The sequence below is a fragment of the Stegodyphus dumicola genome, chromosome X1 (assembly GCF_044657685.1).
Source record: "Stegodyphus dumicola isolate Sdum_Otavi_A_Nest chromosome X1, ASM4465768v1".
Classification (NCBI taxonomy): Eukaryota; Metazoa; Arthropoda; class Arachnida; order Araneae; family Eresidae; genus Stegodyphus; species Stegodyphus dumicola.
The window spans coordinates 107,647,342-107,666,972 of NC_140780.1; the positions used below are offsets into that span (position 1 = coordinate 107,647,342).

The 19,631-nt window shown below is 30.7% G+C and overlaps 1 protein-coding gene across 1 annotated transcript; it reads left to right on the top strand.

The window, feature by feature from the left end:
- The first annotated feature begins 18 nt into the window (after positions 1 to 18).
- Positions 19 to 19,027, top strand: LOC146993235 (trypsin-1-like). The gene is made up of 7 exons (XM_085807283.1): positions 19 to 174; positions 371 to 933; positions 1,145 to 1,251; positions 11,351 to 11,450; positions 15,779 to 15,959; positions 17,096 to 17,238; positions 17,356 to 19,027. Exons 1-7 carry the CDS (start codon positions 99 to 101, stop codon positions 17,539 to 17,541), a joined length of 1,356 nt encoding a protein of 451 aa, XP_085663409.1. The 5' UTR covers positions 19 to 98; the 3' UTR covers positions 17,542 to 19,027.
- Positions 19,028 to 19,631: the final 604 nt, after the last annotated feature.

The following is a 19,631-nucleotide window of genomic DNA, read 5'->3' on the forward strand; positions in this document are numbered from 1 at the left end:
CCCAGAGTGAGAGAGACAGAGGCCACTTCAATCGGGTCGCTACTCCAACCCACATATAAGGCTCTCCAACACTTTTAACGAATCATTTTTTTTGAGAAATGGGGAAACAGACCGCTGCAATGAAAATCTTGTGTTCAGTCATCTTTATCTCGGAATTTCTTTCTCTTGCCAACGGTAAGACTATATTGAGTTTTTATGAATTTGCTCCCAAGAAATAAGCATAATGATAAATTTTTTTAAAATTTATTTTTTATTAATTTTTTTTTTTTAGTTTTCATTACATAAACCCAAAAAATAATATTTTTGGAAACTTTGTTTCAGTGATGATTTTTATGAGATTTCGACCAACGTTTCGATAATTCTTTTGCAGGTTATTTTAGAGCTCCTGGGATGACAAATATCGACAGTCCTTATGAGCATTTGCTCCGCAATGGCCCACCAGGAATGGATAATGAATGGGACGGCCATACACTTGCTATAAGAGACCAACAACCATGGAATATTCCTAAAATTCATTCCTTTTACCATAAACATCAGAATGATGATTTTTCTCATTATTCCGGAATGATTCCTGAAATACCAAGTGTCTCCGGGCAAGAAACCCAATTTACTGGATTTTCAAGAGAATTGTCTTTATATCATCGAATGCCTGGAATACTACCCGAATCCAAAGGGCATTTTGGTTTGATCCCAGAATCACTGGAAATGATGACAGGAAATCCTGATCCAATGGGACTGACCGGTAGGGTTCCTAACTCTATAGGAATCCCCGAAAACCCGTACGACGAAACTGATATACCAGAAAAATTGCCCGAACCTGTTGGACTATCTAAGAGGTTACCGGAAAACGAAGAGCAAATGGGAATGATAGGACAAGGCGAGCAAAGGGTTGTCGGAGGAAGAGATGTGGCTGATGGAGAAATTCCATGGCAGGTAATGCATACATGTATTTATTTCTGTGGTAAGTAGTGTTTATGCCTTTTCGGATTCAGATGTATTTATTGAATGTCGGTAAGTGAATTTTTGTATTATTAAGTCTGGAACATTGGATCAGATGTAATTTAAAGGTAAGTCGCAGCTATCAGCTTATAAAACATATTATTTATATGGGTCGGAAATTATTACTTATTTTATATCATTTCAGATTTCCTTGCAAAGAAAATCAATGAAAAGCGGCCGTATTTTTCATATTTGTGGTGGCTCAATAATCAACAAAGAGTGGGTTGTCACCGCTGCTCACTGCGTTGCTTTGTAAGTTTTGCTATACTATTTAATAATCAAATCTTTACATGGTATTACAGTTGCATATATTATCATTGCACAAGTTATTTGATTATTAGAAATTATTTTATGTATTAAATATGTTAATTCATATAGCATTAATTTATGTAATTATTTAACATATCATCCCGCCTGTGATTTGTTTACGCTTTTGAAAGAAAACGCTTTCTAGTTTGCTACATACCCTTTACTTTAAATTTTAAAAAATTCAACTTTGTTTTCCAAACGATGGCTCTAGTGATTCTTCTTACAATATTATTATCTTTAATTTTTCTCTAGCTTTTCTATCAGTTACCATATTTAGTCTACTTCTTGCGAAAAAGAGCTAAACTCTGAATTCGAAGACATAGAATTTATATATATATCAAATCTAATCAGTTTTATAAAATATATAATGACTAAAAAGTGCGGACCTGTATGTATTACTATTTATAATCAAAACTAAAAATAGCAAATGGAACTTTATTTATACTCTTGAATATTGCAAGCAAGATGTAGTATTAAAGAAATAAGAAGGTAAAAGAAAATGTTACACTAGTTTCAATGTTTTAAGTTTTAAATATTTCCTCATCAGTTGCGTTAAAGATGAATTTATATGGTACTGTTTAAAAACATGCTGATAAGTAAGTAGTATTTACTGAAACCATCAATTATGACAGCATTTAAAAAGTAGCTTCTGTTTACTAAGATAAAGTTTGTTATGAAAAAAGAATGAAGCCTTAATTTTTGGCGTTTTAAATTCAGTTAAATTTTACGTATTTATCTATTCGACCATAATAATTCTTTTTTAATTTGTTTTATATTATTTAAATTTAAATAAAATAAAATAATAATCGATGCATAATTAACTGACAAATTTATAAAACATAATTAATTGACAAATTCATAATCATACCAAACGAATGAAACACTATAAAATATCTGGCATTTTCAGAATGGATGCGTCTGATATGTGAATTAGTTAAAAAATTTCCATTAATTAGGACCAGATGCCTCATTTCAAATCAGTTATTAAATAGCATAAGGAGTTTCACATTTATGATGCTTAGAATTCGTCACTAAATGCTGGAAAGCATTAAAAATTAATCGTGTAACAAATAAGTAATTCTTATAAATTTGGGCCTCATTTTTAAAATGTTTTTAGTTGTAATATGTTATTATAACTAACAGTGTATCATTTATAATAATGCAGTTACAAAACTAGAAAATACGCGTATAATGGCATTTCTATTTCTTCTTTTAAATTAAGCGTACAATATTATGAAATAGGAAAATGACAAGAAATAAAAAGCGAAAATTTATTTTCAAAATGTTCCATAATGCTGTGATCTGCAAATGTAAAACAGAAAAATGGCAGCCAAAAGAGCTGCATGTTAACCCCAAGCAATGCGAAATCTAATTAAGGAAGGAGATAAAAAGCATTCAGAATTACAGTAATTAATATAAATGTTAATGAGAAGACGTTTTACATAATCTGCGAAATTTAAATGAATATTATACAAATAAGTAATTTAAACAACAGTATTTACTAAGCTTTCATGTATTTTAAGTCTATATTATCTAAACTGAAAGCCGGCAATAGAAAAGAAAATCCCTTTTATACTTTCGAAATATTTGTTACCGACTTGCTTGGTATTATTGTTTCCCTTCATCTCTCGTTCGACTGAATACTAACGAGCCGATAATTATAGATCTTTCAGAAAGTAGCTATTGACATTTCAAGTCTTAAATGGCAGATTTAAGATGATATTAGAGTAATCGTCTTTAAAGTTACTTAGTGTGACCTCATTGAACTTGCGTACTACAAAAATAACTCTTTCAGAAGAAAGCTTTCTCATTCAAAAGTTATTATTAATCGACTGAATAATAGTACAAATGATGGAAAGAAAGAGCATGTATGATCGAAAGCAGTTTTATTTTCTTTAATGGACGTCCGACTGAGAAAAAAAACAGAGCTTTAATCCATCATTCAACCACGCGTTAAATCTTTTTCCCTTGAGATGTTGAAAAAAGAGTAACTAGCTTCAAGAACAGCAGGGTACGCATATCTCAGAGATAGCGCACATAAGATTTTATTTTACTTTTATGATGTTTTTGTTCTCAGTGTCATGCATCACTGCAAAATAGTTGCAAGGAATCGTTGGGATAAAATCGTAATTTTACGCAGTGCTGTTGCATTTCTAACTCAGTTTTTATTTGTATGCCTTTTATAATTTAATAACATTTTTTAAATTGCTAAATAACTGCTTCAGAGAAATAATATTTTTGATAATCTGGAGCTTAAATTTCCGTTGCTTAATAACTTACAGGGTTAGTATTTTGCGAAAAACATTTTAATTTATTAAATATAAAATATAGAGAGGAAATGTAATCATAATTTTTAATGAGACTACCAAAGGTAAGTATTTCAGCCATTGACAGTATTTGTTTTCATACATCACAAAAATATGGGATCAGAATCAAAAAAGACATATCAAATATATGGAATAGAAACAATGCGTAATTAATTTTTTTTGGATAAAATATCATATGTTTTTATAACAGTTATATGTAAGTTATAACAGTTAAGCTTTAACTTGTAAACCGTTCTGTTTTCTATTGGTTCTGCTCTCAAATATTTACTGAGATATAAAGGGTGTTTAAACTGAAGTTACGAGCAAGCGAATTAAATACAGGTACGTATACTGCTGTAGAAACAGAAAATTCTTTACTTTTCATAACATACGGGCTCAGTTACTTAGCCATATTATCCGTGATATGTATCCTTGTGAGAGATTTTTAATTACGATGTCTTTTTTATGACTTCCAGATGTCAAAACTGTAGCTGTTGGATAATAATTGTTCAGTCCGTACCACAAGCTTCAATTTAACAAATTATACATTAATTTGAATTTTTAGTAGTTAGAATCTGTTTCTCCTGGTAAAGATGGAATTCACATGTAAGATAAATAAAATCATTTGGCCGTTACAGAAAAGGCCATATTAAAATCTAAATCTCCATATTAAATCTGTCTCCATATTATAATCTAAATCTCCATATTAAATCTGTCTCCATATTATAATCTAAATCTCCATATTAACTCTGTCAGCATCACCTGCAACAATCTAAAATACAATAATTGATGAGAGTGACCAGAGATAAAGGGAATAAGACCCCCAAAAAGCTTGTAGTTTATGATTTCTATGGTTCTTAGTAGTTTAAACTATATACATAATGATTTCGTGGTTCTTATACATGTAGATGCATGAACCCAATCCCTATACATGCAGATATGAAGTGTTTTCCCACAGAAACGCCACTTCCAAAGCAGATAACCTCATCATATTAGCCTTGATTAGCCTATCATAAGATAATTTTTCTTTAATTTGGTATATCATATCTCACTCTCCAACAATGATACTTTAATTTAGTACAAATAAAAAGGTGAATTTCGTAATCTCTCGTAAATAATCCAACTCCGTAAAATTCTGATTAAAAATCTGAACTTTTAGGTATTCAGGGAATACAAAACCCTTTAAGTATGCTTCAGTTAAGACAATAGACGATTCAATTTTTCAAAAGTTGCATTCTTATCATTCACAATATTTTCGAATACGGCAGAAACTATTATTTCTCCCCTTTATTCCTTATATTAAGGAACCTTACCTTAACAAGAACAAAAATTTAGAAATTGGATGTTAAAACTAGTAGATTCTTGTAATAATTTCTGTGGGAGTGTGATTTAGTTTCATATAATGTTCTAATTAATTTTATTCCAGTGACTAGTTTAACCCTTTGCGGCACAGTGTGTCCGGTCTGGACACACCTAAAAATTTCCTTCTGTACGCACAGAAAAATTGAATGAAAAACGATTTATAGGTTACTCTGAACCTTCTTTATTTATAGTAGATGGCAGCTCAACACAAACCAGTCCATATATTTTAACCATGTTTAGTTTTTTACGACCCTCATTTTTCAAAGAAATCTTCCAGATTTTTTATAGGGTATAAAAGGAATTGTTTAAAAAGAAATTTCTATGTTATTTTTTGGCTGTATGCTAATCTCCTTATTCTATATTAGTTTTACATTTTTACCATGAAATCTTGCCTAAAATCAAACGGCCAACCCTAGGTGTACCCCGACCGGGCTCACCGATAATCTAGGACAATTGAGAGTCTGTAGTCTTTGTTTCTCCTCATCTCATCGGTCAGTTCATTGACAACAATGCTCGTTTCAGCACTCTTTTCCAGGCTCTAGTGAATCAGTGTGCCACTTTGGGCACACCCACAGAGTTAAAGCGATAAGTTCTATCTTCACAAAAGTTTACTTTTTTTTTATCAAAACTCCGACTTTAAAAGGTAGCGTGCCGGAAAGGCTTAAGCTCATATCTTGAAATTTGAAATTCTTCAATAAAGAGTGATTTTTCTTATATCTTGGGCAAATTTTAAGAGATTTCGTGTTTTTACAAATTTTATATTAAGCAAACAATATAAATTAGAAATGTAAATCATTGTCAATAACCATTTGTTCGAAGAATTTAATACGCGTGCTAAATGTGGGTTAAGAATTAATAGGAATAAATTATGCTGTTTTCTTAGTCTCTAAAGGCGCAGTAAATAGAGTGCCATTAATTTTTAAGTTTTCGGATGAAATGTAGAGAAAATTTAAACAATGCGGTAAGTTCTCTGTTCCTAGTTCCATAAAATTCAGAATCAATCAGCTAGCTTGTAAGGATCTTAAGTTTTACTAACGTTTATTTTATTTTAAATCTTTACTATCACTTCTTATTTTCTACTTCCGGCCAGAATTATAAGCGTGAAGGAGTTTATGCAAAGTTGTCTGGCGAACGCCAAGTATTTAAGTATGGCCTTTTTGCCAAGAGACAGAGAGGAAGCAGTGAGTTCGAAGCAGGCCGCTTACCTTAGAAGTTACGCAGTTGCTATTTGCCTTCCAGGCCAGAGGTTTTAATCCTCTTGATAAATTAAACGTATTGTAGTGTTCACAGTCTCTGTGCTACATACGCTTCCTGTTACTATAAGGCCAATCTTACACGTGTATTATTCTAAAGTTAAATTAGAGTTTAGTTTTATTTTGATATCTTTTACGTTAGACCCCGAGTGGAGGGTCATTGTATTCCGAAGTACGGAAGTCATTGTATATAAAGAAAAATAAAGGGTTTTGTATACCCTTCGTCTGTATCCTGTCTACTTACTACAATTAGTGAACATAGCTTTAGTAAGCTCTCTGTTCTAGTCAGGTCATTGTATGTTTCCGAAGAAGGTTAGAAGAAACATTGAACCTGATAAGCTTTAAATATATGTGACGTAAGTAAAGCACGATTTTTCCTGGTCGTAAATATATGCCCATAGCGTATTGTTACATGTCGGAAGGAAACTTATACGCTACAACCTATGCTATTCAACATACATTCTTCAATATACTATGGTTTAGTTTATTTAATTATGGCAAAGCACTCGAGGGCTATCTGCCTAAAGGGAGTGCTGCCTTGGAAGAATTTCTAAGGGAGGCTTGCTCGTATACACGTTACACATGGGGAAAATCATGAAAACGCCCATGCAGCCAGTCCCAGGATTCGAAACCCGGACCAAACTATCAGTGTTGATGACTTTACCGCTTGGCCACTCAATATATTATGAACTGTACCTTAAAAATGTAGTAAAATTATACTACTAAGTTGACCTTTATCATCATACGAGCGTTCTTGAGGTACAAAACTTGACTATATTTTTATGTAGTAAACATTTCCATACAGGTTTAATGCACGTAATCAACTGGTAGCCTTTTCTGGGAAAAAAAAACGAATTGTGGAGATTAAAAGGCTTGTTCTTATGCATCAGTGTCGTGCGATGCTACCTTTTAGTACAAAGACTGAAAATTAGTCCAAAGAGTAACATATCATTTTGTTTTTATCATTTCACTCTGCAGCCACATCATAAAAAATTTCCTTGAAACTGTTTAACATTTCACGAACTAAAATATTTCTAAATGACAACAGTTCTTGAGTAAATCTAAACTGTTTATTGAATAACCAATATAGCTATAGATTTTCCTTAAAATTTCATTCTAGCGTATAGTAGATCGACTACATTCTTTCTAAGAAGTTATTCAAAATATGAAAGGGTACTGTAAGATGTAGGTCTTCATTTCTTCTGACAAGCATTAGTTTACCAGTGCTCATGTGGCTAAAACTGTTTTCTTATGTTATCAATTCTTTTTCATCTCAAAATGAGATAATTTCAGTTTTGAGGCTTTGAACATAGTGTTTCCCCTCTTAAAAAACTTTACCCATAAAAGCATCACATCATTGACAGAATGTCCTCATATGCTTTACATAAAAAATATAAATAAATTAAATAAATCTTTTGAAATGCAAACGTGAATTGAAACAGAGAACGTTTCGTTTCCGTTAATTTGCTTTATAAGGTATTTCTCCCCTTTCTTATCATGGTTTCGTGGTGTAGTGGTCAGCACACTCGGTGCGTATTTGAGAGGTCCAAGGTTCGAGTCCCAGCATTGTTCATTTTTCATGTCTCCTGCTTTGAAATAATCTAATACCTCTGCAACTTAAGATGATAATATGAAAAGTAATAGTAAAGAGTTATGAAGCTTTAGAATATAAATTGAGCAATTATTTCGATTCATAGAGAAATAATTTTTTATAACAAAACTTTATTTTAAAAACCTCAGTGTGTATGTAATAAGGATTTCTTCTAAAATTTCTAAATTTTTGAAAATGTCTTAAAACTATTACAGACATGTTACTTTGATTTAAAAAAAAAAAAAAAAAAAAAAAAAAAAAAAAACTTATGTTTCAAAACTCCAATAAGTGCAATGAGAAAGAAATGTTGCTTATTCAGAAATTTTTTATATATATTTTTAATCTCTTTGTCCAGTTTTTCGATAGAAGAAATTATTAAAACTTAAGAATCATATTATTGAATGTGAAATAGTTTTGCTAGTAAAGGCTAAATTATTTTTAAGCTAAGGATATTTTTTTCTTGCATCTAAAATGTACTAATGACAATAAAATTTCTGGTCCTACTATCACATGCTTTCTAATTATCCATTTCAATTATTTGATGTGAATTAGCATCCTAGTACTATTTCGTAAAGTATAGTAAATTTTAAATTTAACGATAAAATAAATATTTATATAAATGTATATATAAATAAATATAAATATATATATAAATTTACTAGCATCTAATCATCTGCTTGTAAAACAAGCAGGAGTTCAGTGCACTTATTAAAATTCTTTGATATGCACAATCACTGAAAACACTCTTTTTTCTTAGAAATATTCTTGCTAATATTAACTGTATATGTTGCTTATTCGAGAAGATGGTTAATTAAGATTCAGAAATGGAGATCAACTCACTGAATATTGACTCCACACGAATTATAGAAAAATGTAACTGGAGCCTAAGTTTGGCAGCCACAACGCCCAAGATAGCCCATTGTTGACACTTTCAGCTTTTAACGAACTGAGATTTGAACAACATCTTTTCATAAGAGACTCATACTGTAAATTATTCGTCCAGTTTCTACGACAGTGTTTAAACGCAATTATTCTACAAAGAAAATTTCAATGTCTTTGCTGCATGTTTTAGGATGTGATTTATTCTAAGTTATATATTTAAAATTAATACTGCGTTTGAAGTTTTCAATTTCCGAAGTAATAGTTTAGTCACATTATTTGGGATGATTTTCTAAAAAAACCTTAATGACAAGTGAATAAAACTGTTAACAACTCATAGCTTCTTCTCTTCTCAGTTCTTGGCTGTAACATTTTATTGAATAAACATTTCAGTATTTTTCACCTCAAATAATATAAATATTCTTAATAATGCAGTAACGCAGTGTCTCTAAGAAAGCTGCAAAAGAAAAATATTTTTCCCATGGCAGATATCCCACGTATGCTTTGCCGGAATAAATTAATCAATAATCCAGCATCAACTTCCTTTCTTCAAAACAAATTTTATTTATTCTGCAAGAAATACTCTAAACTCTCTAACTACAATAAATAAAGGGCTTAATAGCTTTTATTCTAAGCTCGTACGTTTTAAAGTTACACCTATCGTACTTTTCAAATTGCTGATTTAAAATTCAGCGGTCGTGAAATCTTACATGCTGAGAACATGATCCTCGAAAGATTAGAATAATTCCATAAAATTACAACTAATTTTAAAAATAACATTTAAGCTGGGAATTCTCAGCTTATAATCATTTCATGACTTCCTTTTGCAATAAAAATAAAATTTTTCACTTTGTTTCCTTGCTAAGATAGTAGTCATCTTCCTTCAAGTTAGAAATCCATTTTCTGAAAATAAAATACAAAATTCACAGATAATTTATAAATGATTAAAATTTGTAGAATCCCATTTTTTTCTTCCTTTTATCAGTTTCCTCTTTTTGAAGTAGATTTCTTTATCCGCCTCTTTCACACGCCACCGAGTTTCATATAGCTTGAGGGCTTTTGTCTGCGATTTCTAAGTATAGTTGATGCTCTCGAGTTACTTTTTGCCATTAATTGTTATCTTTCGCGAATCATTTAGATCTTTCAAGCAAGGAGATTACCTGCAAAGTGTATCTTTGCTGAAGAGTTAAGTACGTGTATGAAAATCAATAATGTTTATTTTATGTTCGTTCCATAAATAAAACACAAATTTCCCACAAGCACACATTCCTTTTGTTCCGACTTTTTTTAAAAGCTGAGAACATGATTCTTGTAATCTTGAAATGTAATGGCAAGGAAATAAAGTGAATTCAGTGAAGAAATGAAAAGCATTTTGCATTACTTTACGTATTCTAGTGTCTTTCCTGAACAACCAAAAAGCTAATTTCCATTTCGAATCTTTCTTGCTTGTACAAGAAATGTTTCAAAATTTCACGCTACGATTAAAATATTTTGCTTTAATTTTTCGGTTTTAGTGAGTTTGCAGTCATTTAGATGTAACTGAGTTCACTTCTGTAATGGAATACACTTTTATAGTGGAGACGCGGGACATAATTATAGAAAAATGGCGATTTCTATAGGCTTACAGCAATTTATGTATAACTTTGAAGATTCCAAGTTATTAAATACCGACACTTGAAAAGAGCTTTTTTCAATGCATTTACTTTGTGATATGTATAATGAAACATGTTTCATCAACAGCCTTCTATATTCTTTTTTAACCTCCAGTCAAATCTAAAAAATCTCTTAGATGCTTCTTAATTTCAGTATTTTCGCCTGTTATGCACGTAATACATGTTAATAACTATCTGTCTTTTCAAATTCACAGCTTCATTAATTGTTGACTAGTTTATTTAATTTAGATCATATTCTGTCTCAACTGCCTTTTAAACGTAAAAATTGATTACTGCAAAATTTACTCCAAAGAAATTATTTTATCAGTATTAGTAAAACAGTTAAGCGTCTGTTTGCACATCAGAAGATGCTTAATTCAAGTCAACTTTCCAAAATATATATGAAAATTATCGCTGAATGGTCGGCTAATTGATTATTGAACAACATTTACATTTGTAATTATTCTACATAATTTTTCTTTAGAAATCTAATATAGCTATGCTCCGTATTTCATTTCATAAACATGTTTATTCTCAACATTTGCATGTGATCAACAAGTACATACGTAATCAATAATTACTTAAAATTTATTATTTCATATTTTATAATATTAACATGATAAAGCTATAAAATTATTCTTTTAAAAAGCAATATATTATTACGCCTTATGCAGAAATCCTTTGCCTTATTTGCAATTTATTATTATTGCGTCCTGAAAAGGAGAATTTCGAGGCCATTTCCAATGGGAATTCTCAAAGTAAATAGTAATATTCATGTCAATTTCCATTGATAAAATAAATTTAAATTCATCTAATAAGTATTCCAACATTTCCTTTCTTAATTAAACGTTCAAGTGAAATCCTAATTGTTATTAATGGTTATGAATTATATCATATTTGAAATATGGAATGAAGAAAATATTTTCTGTCAGTGCGCTATTAAACTGCTCATTATTATTCCGTTCTAATACATTTTAATAAATTATCTTCACCTTATAGGGCACTGTTGTCAAACTACAGAGTTGTATCCGCAACGACTAATCTCAGAGATGAAAATAGGATAAAACAATATGATTCCAGCGATTACTCAATTCACAGGGTAAGGCACATAACTCATATTTTGTTACATATTTATTTATGCCTTATGTAATTCAGGATAGATTCATAAAATTTTTCGTGAATAAGATTTATTAATAGGAAGTATTATAAACCGTATGATTTAGATGTGTTAAAAATAAGGTCAATTCCAGACATTTTTCGAGAAGAGCAAAATTAAAGAATAAATTTTTAATATACGTAGCGAGAGATCTTTCACCTCAATAGTTAAGAAAGCGACATATTTAATTTCATAAAGTAATTAAAAGTTTTATGTATTGTCAAAGGGCACCACAAATGAGAAATGGCATTTGTCGGGCCGCATGGAAGGTTAATATGATGGTAGCCTCTACCACTTCCTCCCCCCTGAAAAAAAAAAAAAAAAAACGATAAATATAAAACACTGACTTTTATAACTTCAAAAAGAAACTTATCCTATAATTTCAGTGTTTTATATTGCACGGAACTATATTTAATATGAAAGTAAGTTTATTTATTGTATGTAGTACCAAATTACACAAAAAATTCATAAACCTTCATGGGCGCTGAAACAAGTGTATTGCAGTGGCAGGTGAACACATAGAGAAACAATGTATAAATCATTATTTGTATTCAATAAATGAAGTTTAGCTTACAAACTGCTATCTATATTTTCACGTTCCTCGTATTTCACACATGGAGGTAAGAAAGGAAGGAGGGGCCAACCCCGCATTACGAGTGAGTACAGCTCCGAGGTCTTCAGATGGGGTGCTTGTTTACATTCAGAAGCTTCCTTGACAGCGCTCTGATAGACACACGACAGTTCCATACAAATCGAAAAACGGAACACTTTCGCATAACAGAAACATTCATTGTGTAATGGTTAATAGAAATTTGTATAGTTTAGTGACATTTAAGTAAAAATCACATCTTAGTTATTTTTCGATAAATTACAACAGCGGTTTTGATTATGAACTTGTTTTATAAAATTCTTGAACTACAGAAATATGGATTTTAGCAAAAACTTTATGCTTAAAGAAAGAAAAATACCTTATGGTACCTTTAAAATTGTATACTTCTTCCGATACTCTTGATAGAGTATTCGCTACTTTTATTTCATGTTCCAAACGCATAGTGAATGCAAAGAAATTAAAGATTTGCGCATGCCGAAAATGAAAAATATGAAATATGTATGGATATTTATGCAAATGCTTGCAAAAAGCATGTATCTGCCTTTAACAAAATACTTAAATATTTATTAAATTACTTATAAATATATTTGAAATGAAGGCTTTATTCATTCATAAACTCCTGTAAAAATTACTGTAAAGAAATCTAATTATTAAATGTATCTAAATTTATAATGATTATAAATATTATCTAAATATATAATAACCTTAACATTGAATTGTAAACATAAATTGAAATCCTGTTGACAATTACGCTTATAAAACTATTTAAGGAAGAATTGTTCGTACTAGAAAGCAATCTCTTAAACTATATTGTAAAGCAAATTCTATGAGATGCTTACTTGAGGAATTAATAAATAAGTGTTTTAGAATATGTATCGTTGAAATTAAGGCTAAAAAAATCTGATAAGTCTAATTAAAAGAATTCTTCCTTTACATTTTATAATAACTCAGTTACAAGTTTTAAATAATATAAAAAAAGTCCTTTTTTATTCCCTTTCAGAAATATTCAAAGAAAGTTAAGTACATGGAAATGAGCACCAATATTTAACGTATTTCACTATTAAAATAAAAGATTATCTAATTTGAAATGGACCGAATAAAGCATTAATTATAAATTGACTTGGAGTTTTCGATTTAAAAGATGCCTCAGAAGCTAAAAAAATCCTGTCATATTTGAGAAAGTATTTTAGGAAGAAGCTCTATAAATAGAAAAGAAATAATGCATAATTTTAATATTAATAATACAATAAACTTTGATCTTAATTTCTGTAATCCTTAACAGAATAAAATCGAATTACCTTAATTTTCTTCTCGTGTAATTAACGAAAACTTGTGAAAATATTTTTTCAAATTAAACCGTTCTGAGCAAACTGCTCTGTGTAAAGTATAGCATATAATTCCGTTCAGAATGAAATGTTGTTTAAAAATGTATTCTTTTCACATACTTAGGACTCTGAAATATTATAGAAAAGGAAAATGTATACATTTATATATATATATATATATATAAATGTATACATTTTATATATATATTTTATATACATACAAATGTATACATATATATATATATATATATATATACGACGTAATTACAAACTATTTACATCCGACCGTGTCAAAACCCATTGATCCCTTAACGGTAAGTGACTGAATGTTTTGGTCACTACGAAGGGATCGCCAGTGCTTCAGAGCAGTGTATGGGGAAAACTGGTTAGAGTTCTCTCCTTCTTACGTCCTACCTTCATGATTTTACACTAAGGAATTGTTTGCTAATGATACTAACAGTGTCATATTACAAAAATATAATAAGTACCTGAAACTGAGTATAATAATTATCTAGATAATAAAAAAATAATCACTTACGTAAAGGGATCACCAAAAGTAATAATCATAATAACTGTTCAAAAAATCATGTTGGAATATAAAGGGACAAAGGAACAAATTATTTTCGTTTGGAGATTCGATGCGTTTTCTCGTGAGATTTAATTCGTGTACCTGAAAATTTTTCAGCTAAACTACACTTATTTGAATAACGCAGATTTTATGCAAAAGAACCAAATAAACAGAAGAAATCGTAAGACTAGGCGAATAGAAAAAATTAACCCATCTCCATTTATTCAAAAAAGCAGACTATTATTTTTTAATTTCTTTTTTGATCGATAGATGGCACTATGTTAATTTCATCTATATTTGGTCTCTCTTTTTTTATTTGCGTCCTGCAAGAAGCCAAATGACTAAGATCGTTAAATGCTAGAAGTTCAGCCTGTGTTCGATCTCAAGCGAACATATGGTTAGTTTTCGGGATTTTCCTCACATCTAACGTGAATACTAGCCAGGCTGCCTTAGAGTCCTCCCCGAAAGCACCCCTTTCCTTAAGTAGATATCCCTCGTGTGCTTTTCACGTATTCAAATAACCTAATCTAAAATCCTTTTTATTTGGCTCTTCGTTCTGCCTCAACTACAGTCCTCCTGGCTTCTGAAGAAGAGAGATCTGCTTAAGTCGCTTTCAAAACGGATGGACTTTAATTAAAATATATAGCAGTTTAACATAGGTTTCTCCTCTCTTACTCCCGAATTTCAGAGTACAAGTGAAAAATTTTATACCTGACTCTTTTTTTCCTAATCTGTGTCTGGCAAATTTCTTACAATAACCTGAAGTTCTTTAATGTTTAACTTGAAATATTTCATGAACATATAATTTTTCTTATGCATTTGAAGATCATGAATGAGCAGGATTCATGATTTTCAAATTAGTGTTTGGGCTGTAAAGTGCACGACACATTTTCTGGAAGTTGCCAGACTGAGGTTAAGGAATACGCTGTTAGTATCTCTGACGTCTGGTTTCTAAATTGTAGAAGGTCAAACATTTGAAAAAAACTGGCTTCATCGATGTAAAAGCCATTTATAGTTTACATTTTATGGAATAAGAAGAATGAAAAAAAAGAGTTGGTAAATATTTCTTTGGCCGTATTGCATGATGCTACCTTTCAACGCAGAAGAATTAAACAACGATAAAAGATGCAGTTTAAGTCATCACTAAATTTCCTAACATATTTAACCTATGGTCTAATGCATTCAACATGTTGTCCAATATAGTGTAATAATTTTGACTGACCTTTTCATCCTATAAAAGTCGTTATTTATTATCTATTATTAATAAAAAATATTATACCTTTTATAAAAAAAACTATTCCACATTCTATGCAAAGAAATTATTTATGCACAGAAAAATGCTGCCACTTTATATCAAACAAATTTTTTACTTTAAAAATTCGGAAATAAATCAGAATATTGTGTTAACAAGAAAAATAACTTAAAGATCTTTCAAATTAATTGAAATCAGTTAGATGACAGAATTTCCTTACCCTAATGATTGCTAATGAGAGAAGGATGTATAAAAGTTGCCATTAGTTAAGTAAGACTTTTGTCCTTTTAAAGAAGGAAGTTTTCTAGATTCCTACTATTTGCTAACAATTTTAGTCATGTTTATATTTTGAAAGAAGGACTCTTCTTTTTAGAAAATAGAAAATAGAATATAATTAATTGAAGTTCAAAAATGCTTATTAGATCTTACGAAGGTATTCTTTTATCCATAATATTTCAGCATATGGAACACAAAGAAATGTGCAGATAAAATTACAAGATCCATTATTTTCCTTAGGTAGTGGATGTGCATATTCACGATAACTACGACATGTTCCGGTTTCGAAATGATATTGCTCTTCTTCGAGTAGATCCACCCTTCCAATTTAGTCATAAAGTGCAAAGTATTTCTCTCCCTCCACCAGGATACCAAGCTCATGGTCACGCTTATGCATCTGGATGGGGACTTATGAAAGAAGGTAATTTTATATTGTTTGATACAAATTTCTTTTAAAAGAGTTTATATTCTCGAATTAGGATTAAAGTCTAATACATGTTTCATCATATAATAATGAAAAATCTTCTTTGACAATGTGAATGTTTTGAGCATTTTTTACGAAATATTTTTAGTTATTTTCATTCCTTTTAATTTCTTTTAGGCCCACCAGCGGCCTAGCGGTAAAGTCGCTGAACACTGGTAGTTCGGTCCGAGGTTCGAATCCCGCGAACGGGCTGGCTGCATGTGTAACGTGTATACGAGCCAGTTTCCCTTAGAAAGTCCTCCACGAAGGCATCCCTCCCCTTAGCCAGATAGCCCTAGTGTGCTTTGCCATAATTAAATACACACACATACACAAATAATTTCTTTCAACTTTAAATGCTTGTTAAGGATATTCTTTAATTTTATCTAGGCTATAATTCTGACATTGGATTTACTTGAACCTTTCCAGCGACTATTCTAGTTTATTCTTATTACTGCTTTTTGCATTAGTGTAACAATTGTATCTTTTTTAGCCCAAAAGCGACTGAGCAGTAAAGTCGCTGAACCTTAATAGTTCAAATCCTTGCTTACGCGAAAAATCTGCATGAAGTTTTCCGTGATTGTTTCCACATGTAGCATATATACGAGCCATTTTCCCTTAAAACGTCCTCCTCGAAATTCCCCCTTCCATCAGGCAGATAGTTCTCAAGTTGTTTTGCCTTAATCAAATAACCTAACCTGAGCTTTGTTTGCAAAAAGATGACTATACACAAGAATAGCAGTAATGAATTGCATTATAAATTTTACTACATCTTTCGTAATCCATAATTTCTGTCAGACTAGAGGAGAGGTACTTCTAACTATGCCACATCATGGCGGTTCAATCAGTAGTAATGGAAATTGGCAGTGAATTTAGAGTCACATTTAGTGTTTTTGTTTAATGTGTTATTGCGTTTGAAGAGAACCGAATGATTGAAGCTATTAAGAATGTTAAACTTTCTACATTAAAATAACAGCAGGGAATAATTTAGTGATGCTCTTAAATGCGATATTCCTGGATAAAAATCATGCATACTCAACTCGTAGAAAGCCTTTTTCTCTCCATAATCACAGAAATTATTTCTATTTTTGCAGGGGTTCGGGTGACACCAAGCAAGTTACAAGCAGTAACCTTGCCTATTGTGAGCGATTCAGAATGTCGAAAAGCATATGGTGATAATTTAGCACCCACAATGATCTGCGCGGGTTATAGAGAAGGGGGCAAAAGTGTATGTCAGGTAAGTAGCTTCTTTTATGATTGTGATATTTTTTTAAGATTCTATAATCTGTGAACTCATATTAAGCATACAGACTGTAAAATAATGTTCTAAAAATGACAATGACGTACGTTACAGGGTGATTCTGGAGGTCCTTTGTTCCAAAAGCATGGAGGTCAAACTGTTTTAATTGGTGTAGTATCCTGGGGTGTAGGTTGCGCCAGACCAGGAAAACCCGGAGTTTACACTGAAGTCTCACATTATATCGATTGGATTGAAGGCATTGCTGGTGGAGGTTTAAGAAGCAGAAATATTGTGCATTAAAAAATAACTGATTCCGTTTCGCTTGTTGGCAACGAGCCAGATTCATCACGGGATATCAGACGCACAAGAGCAGATAAACCAAGGATGAATGATAACTGAGATCCATGCTTCACTTAAGGTAAGCTGAGTCCGTCATATCCGTTGACGATGAAATCGTAAACTAATACTGTGGCCAACTTTGAGAACTTTGAGATATTAACTTATCGTACAATGAATTAATTTATATAAATTATTTGTTACAATGTTCTTTTATATTTTGAAATATGTGCTCTATATAAATATCATTTGATCATCAGAATTTGAAGAATTTGATCTGTCAAAATAGTCTGCCCTGCGAATATGTGATATATTTTTGAAGTAGATCAAAAAATGTGACTGCAATTGTAACTGAATCTGATCAAATGGCATTAACTTAAAATTCTCATGTCAGGAGCTCCATAACAAGTCAACCTGCTCTTTTGAGATTTAAATGTTAATTTTATTTGTAGAAATGAAAGAAATATGTCTGAAATTCATAGTTATTATAGTTTATGCATTACATGAAAGAAATATATTCGAGATTGATATTAATTCTAATTTATACGTGATCATTGAATTTCTATGATTAAGTTTTAATGTTGCAGCTTTTTATATGTTAATTACCAGTATCAGCAAATATGTTTGTTATGTAATTACAAGCGTCATTTAGGCAGTATGTCAACGTGAATGTTTACATATATTTACTTTATACTGACGCATAAAATATACATTATTTCAAATTTCAATTCTTCTGTTCTAAAGTTGGCTAAAATGCAAATAGGACATCAAGGACAAATATATTTATTTAATATGTAAACTTTAATAATGAAAGTGCCTTGAAAGTGATTTCAAGCAATGTAAAAATGAAATTTTCTCTCATAGAATGTAACAAAATGGAACAAGATAACATATCTGAAATTTCATGTTTTATTACTAAGTAAAACATACGAGAAATAACAATGAAAAGAGTTCTTAAATTCTTAAAGACAAATACGCACAGTAGTTTGAAATTGCTTAATTCAGGTTAAAATCAAATAAATACAAAATTATCTAACTAAATAAATGAAAAAAATAAAGTAAGAGAAGCAATAAAGGGAAACTGTTTTCTTGTTTAATCTGAAAATGTATTTTATTATTAACTCTATGAAATCAGTTTTCAGAAGCTTTAATATGATAGAAATTTGTATTGTAAATATTGAGGACGAATATATAACTAAAGTATTTGAAAAATAATAAGGATCTGTTGTTATCTTGTTCCGTTCTCCGATTCTATGCTACTTTTCCTAATAAGACACGATATTTAAATAAAGCCAACGCTTCTATTTCGTGTCAAAACGCCATTAATGTACAAAGAATGTTATGCATTGTTGACTGTATGAAATTATTTTATGTACATGTAGTTGTTCTTTATATCTGTGTTTTGTGTATAAAAATAAAGCATCTTTAAAAAAAAAGACTTAGCTTTTATAAGGACTTTTGTTGAGTGTTATGTTGGCAATGGAGGTTTACATTTACTTGGTAGGAATATCCGTCTTACTCAGTGGAAAACCTGACTTAAATAGAACTAGCAGCGCAATTAAATGAAATGATATAGTTTCGCAGTCTAAGAAAGAGGTATTCTTTGCAGTGTTTTTGCACTGAATTTATTTACTTATTATGTTAGTACCGTAATTTCGTGATACTGTGACAATTCAATTAATTCGCTATACCGTAACTTCGCAATCGTGGTATACTTTGCGGAGTACGAAATGAAACAGTTAGATATAAACTAATATGGCAAGCGATTAACCGTATTTATGCCGCGTAAAACAGTTCATTGTAACTCTGTTTTTTTAAAGAGAAATTGATGCTTTGAGAGAACGTTGACATTCATGACGTAATGTAATTCATATTTTTCAATAAAATTCTAAAACACTGCTCATTTCAAAAGCTCATTGAGTTTTATAAGTAATATAGTTGGTTCGTTAGTAAGGCTTTTAAAAGTCGTATTTTTGTAAGAGGTGCAGATACCTTTTATGCAGAAATTTCAATAAACTTCGGAATTTCGTTTCGTTAGCAGATACAATTATCTT

Bases quoted from the DNA above. Each gene is read 5' to 3' on its own strand.
- LOC146993235 (XM_085807283.1), top strand. From the start codon at position 99: ATGGGGAAACAGACCGCTGCAATGAAAATCTTGTGTTCAGTCATCTTT. The intron at 11,451-15,778 runs GTAAGGCACATA...TATTTTCCTTAG, and splicing joins GCGATTACTCAATTCACAGG to GTAGTGGATGTGCATATTCA. The intron at 17,239-17,355 runs GTAAGTAGCTTC...CGTACGTTACAG, and splicing joins GGGGCAAAAGTGTATGTCAG to GGTGATTCTGGAGGTCCTTT.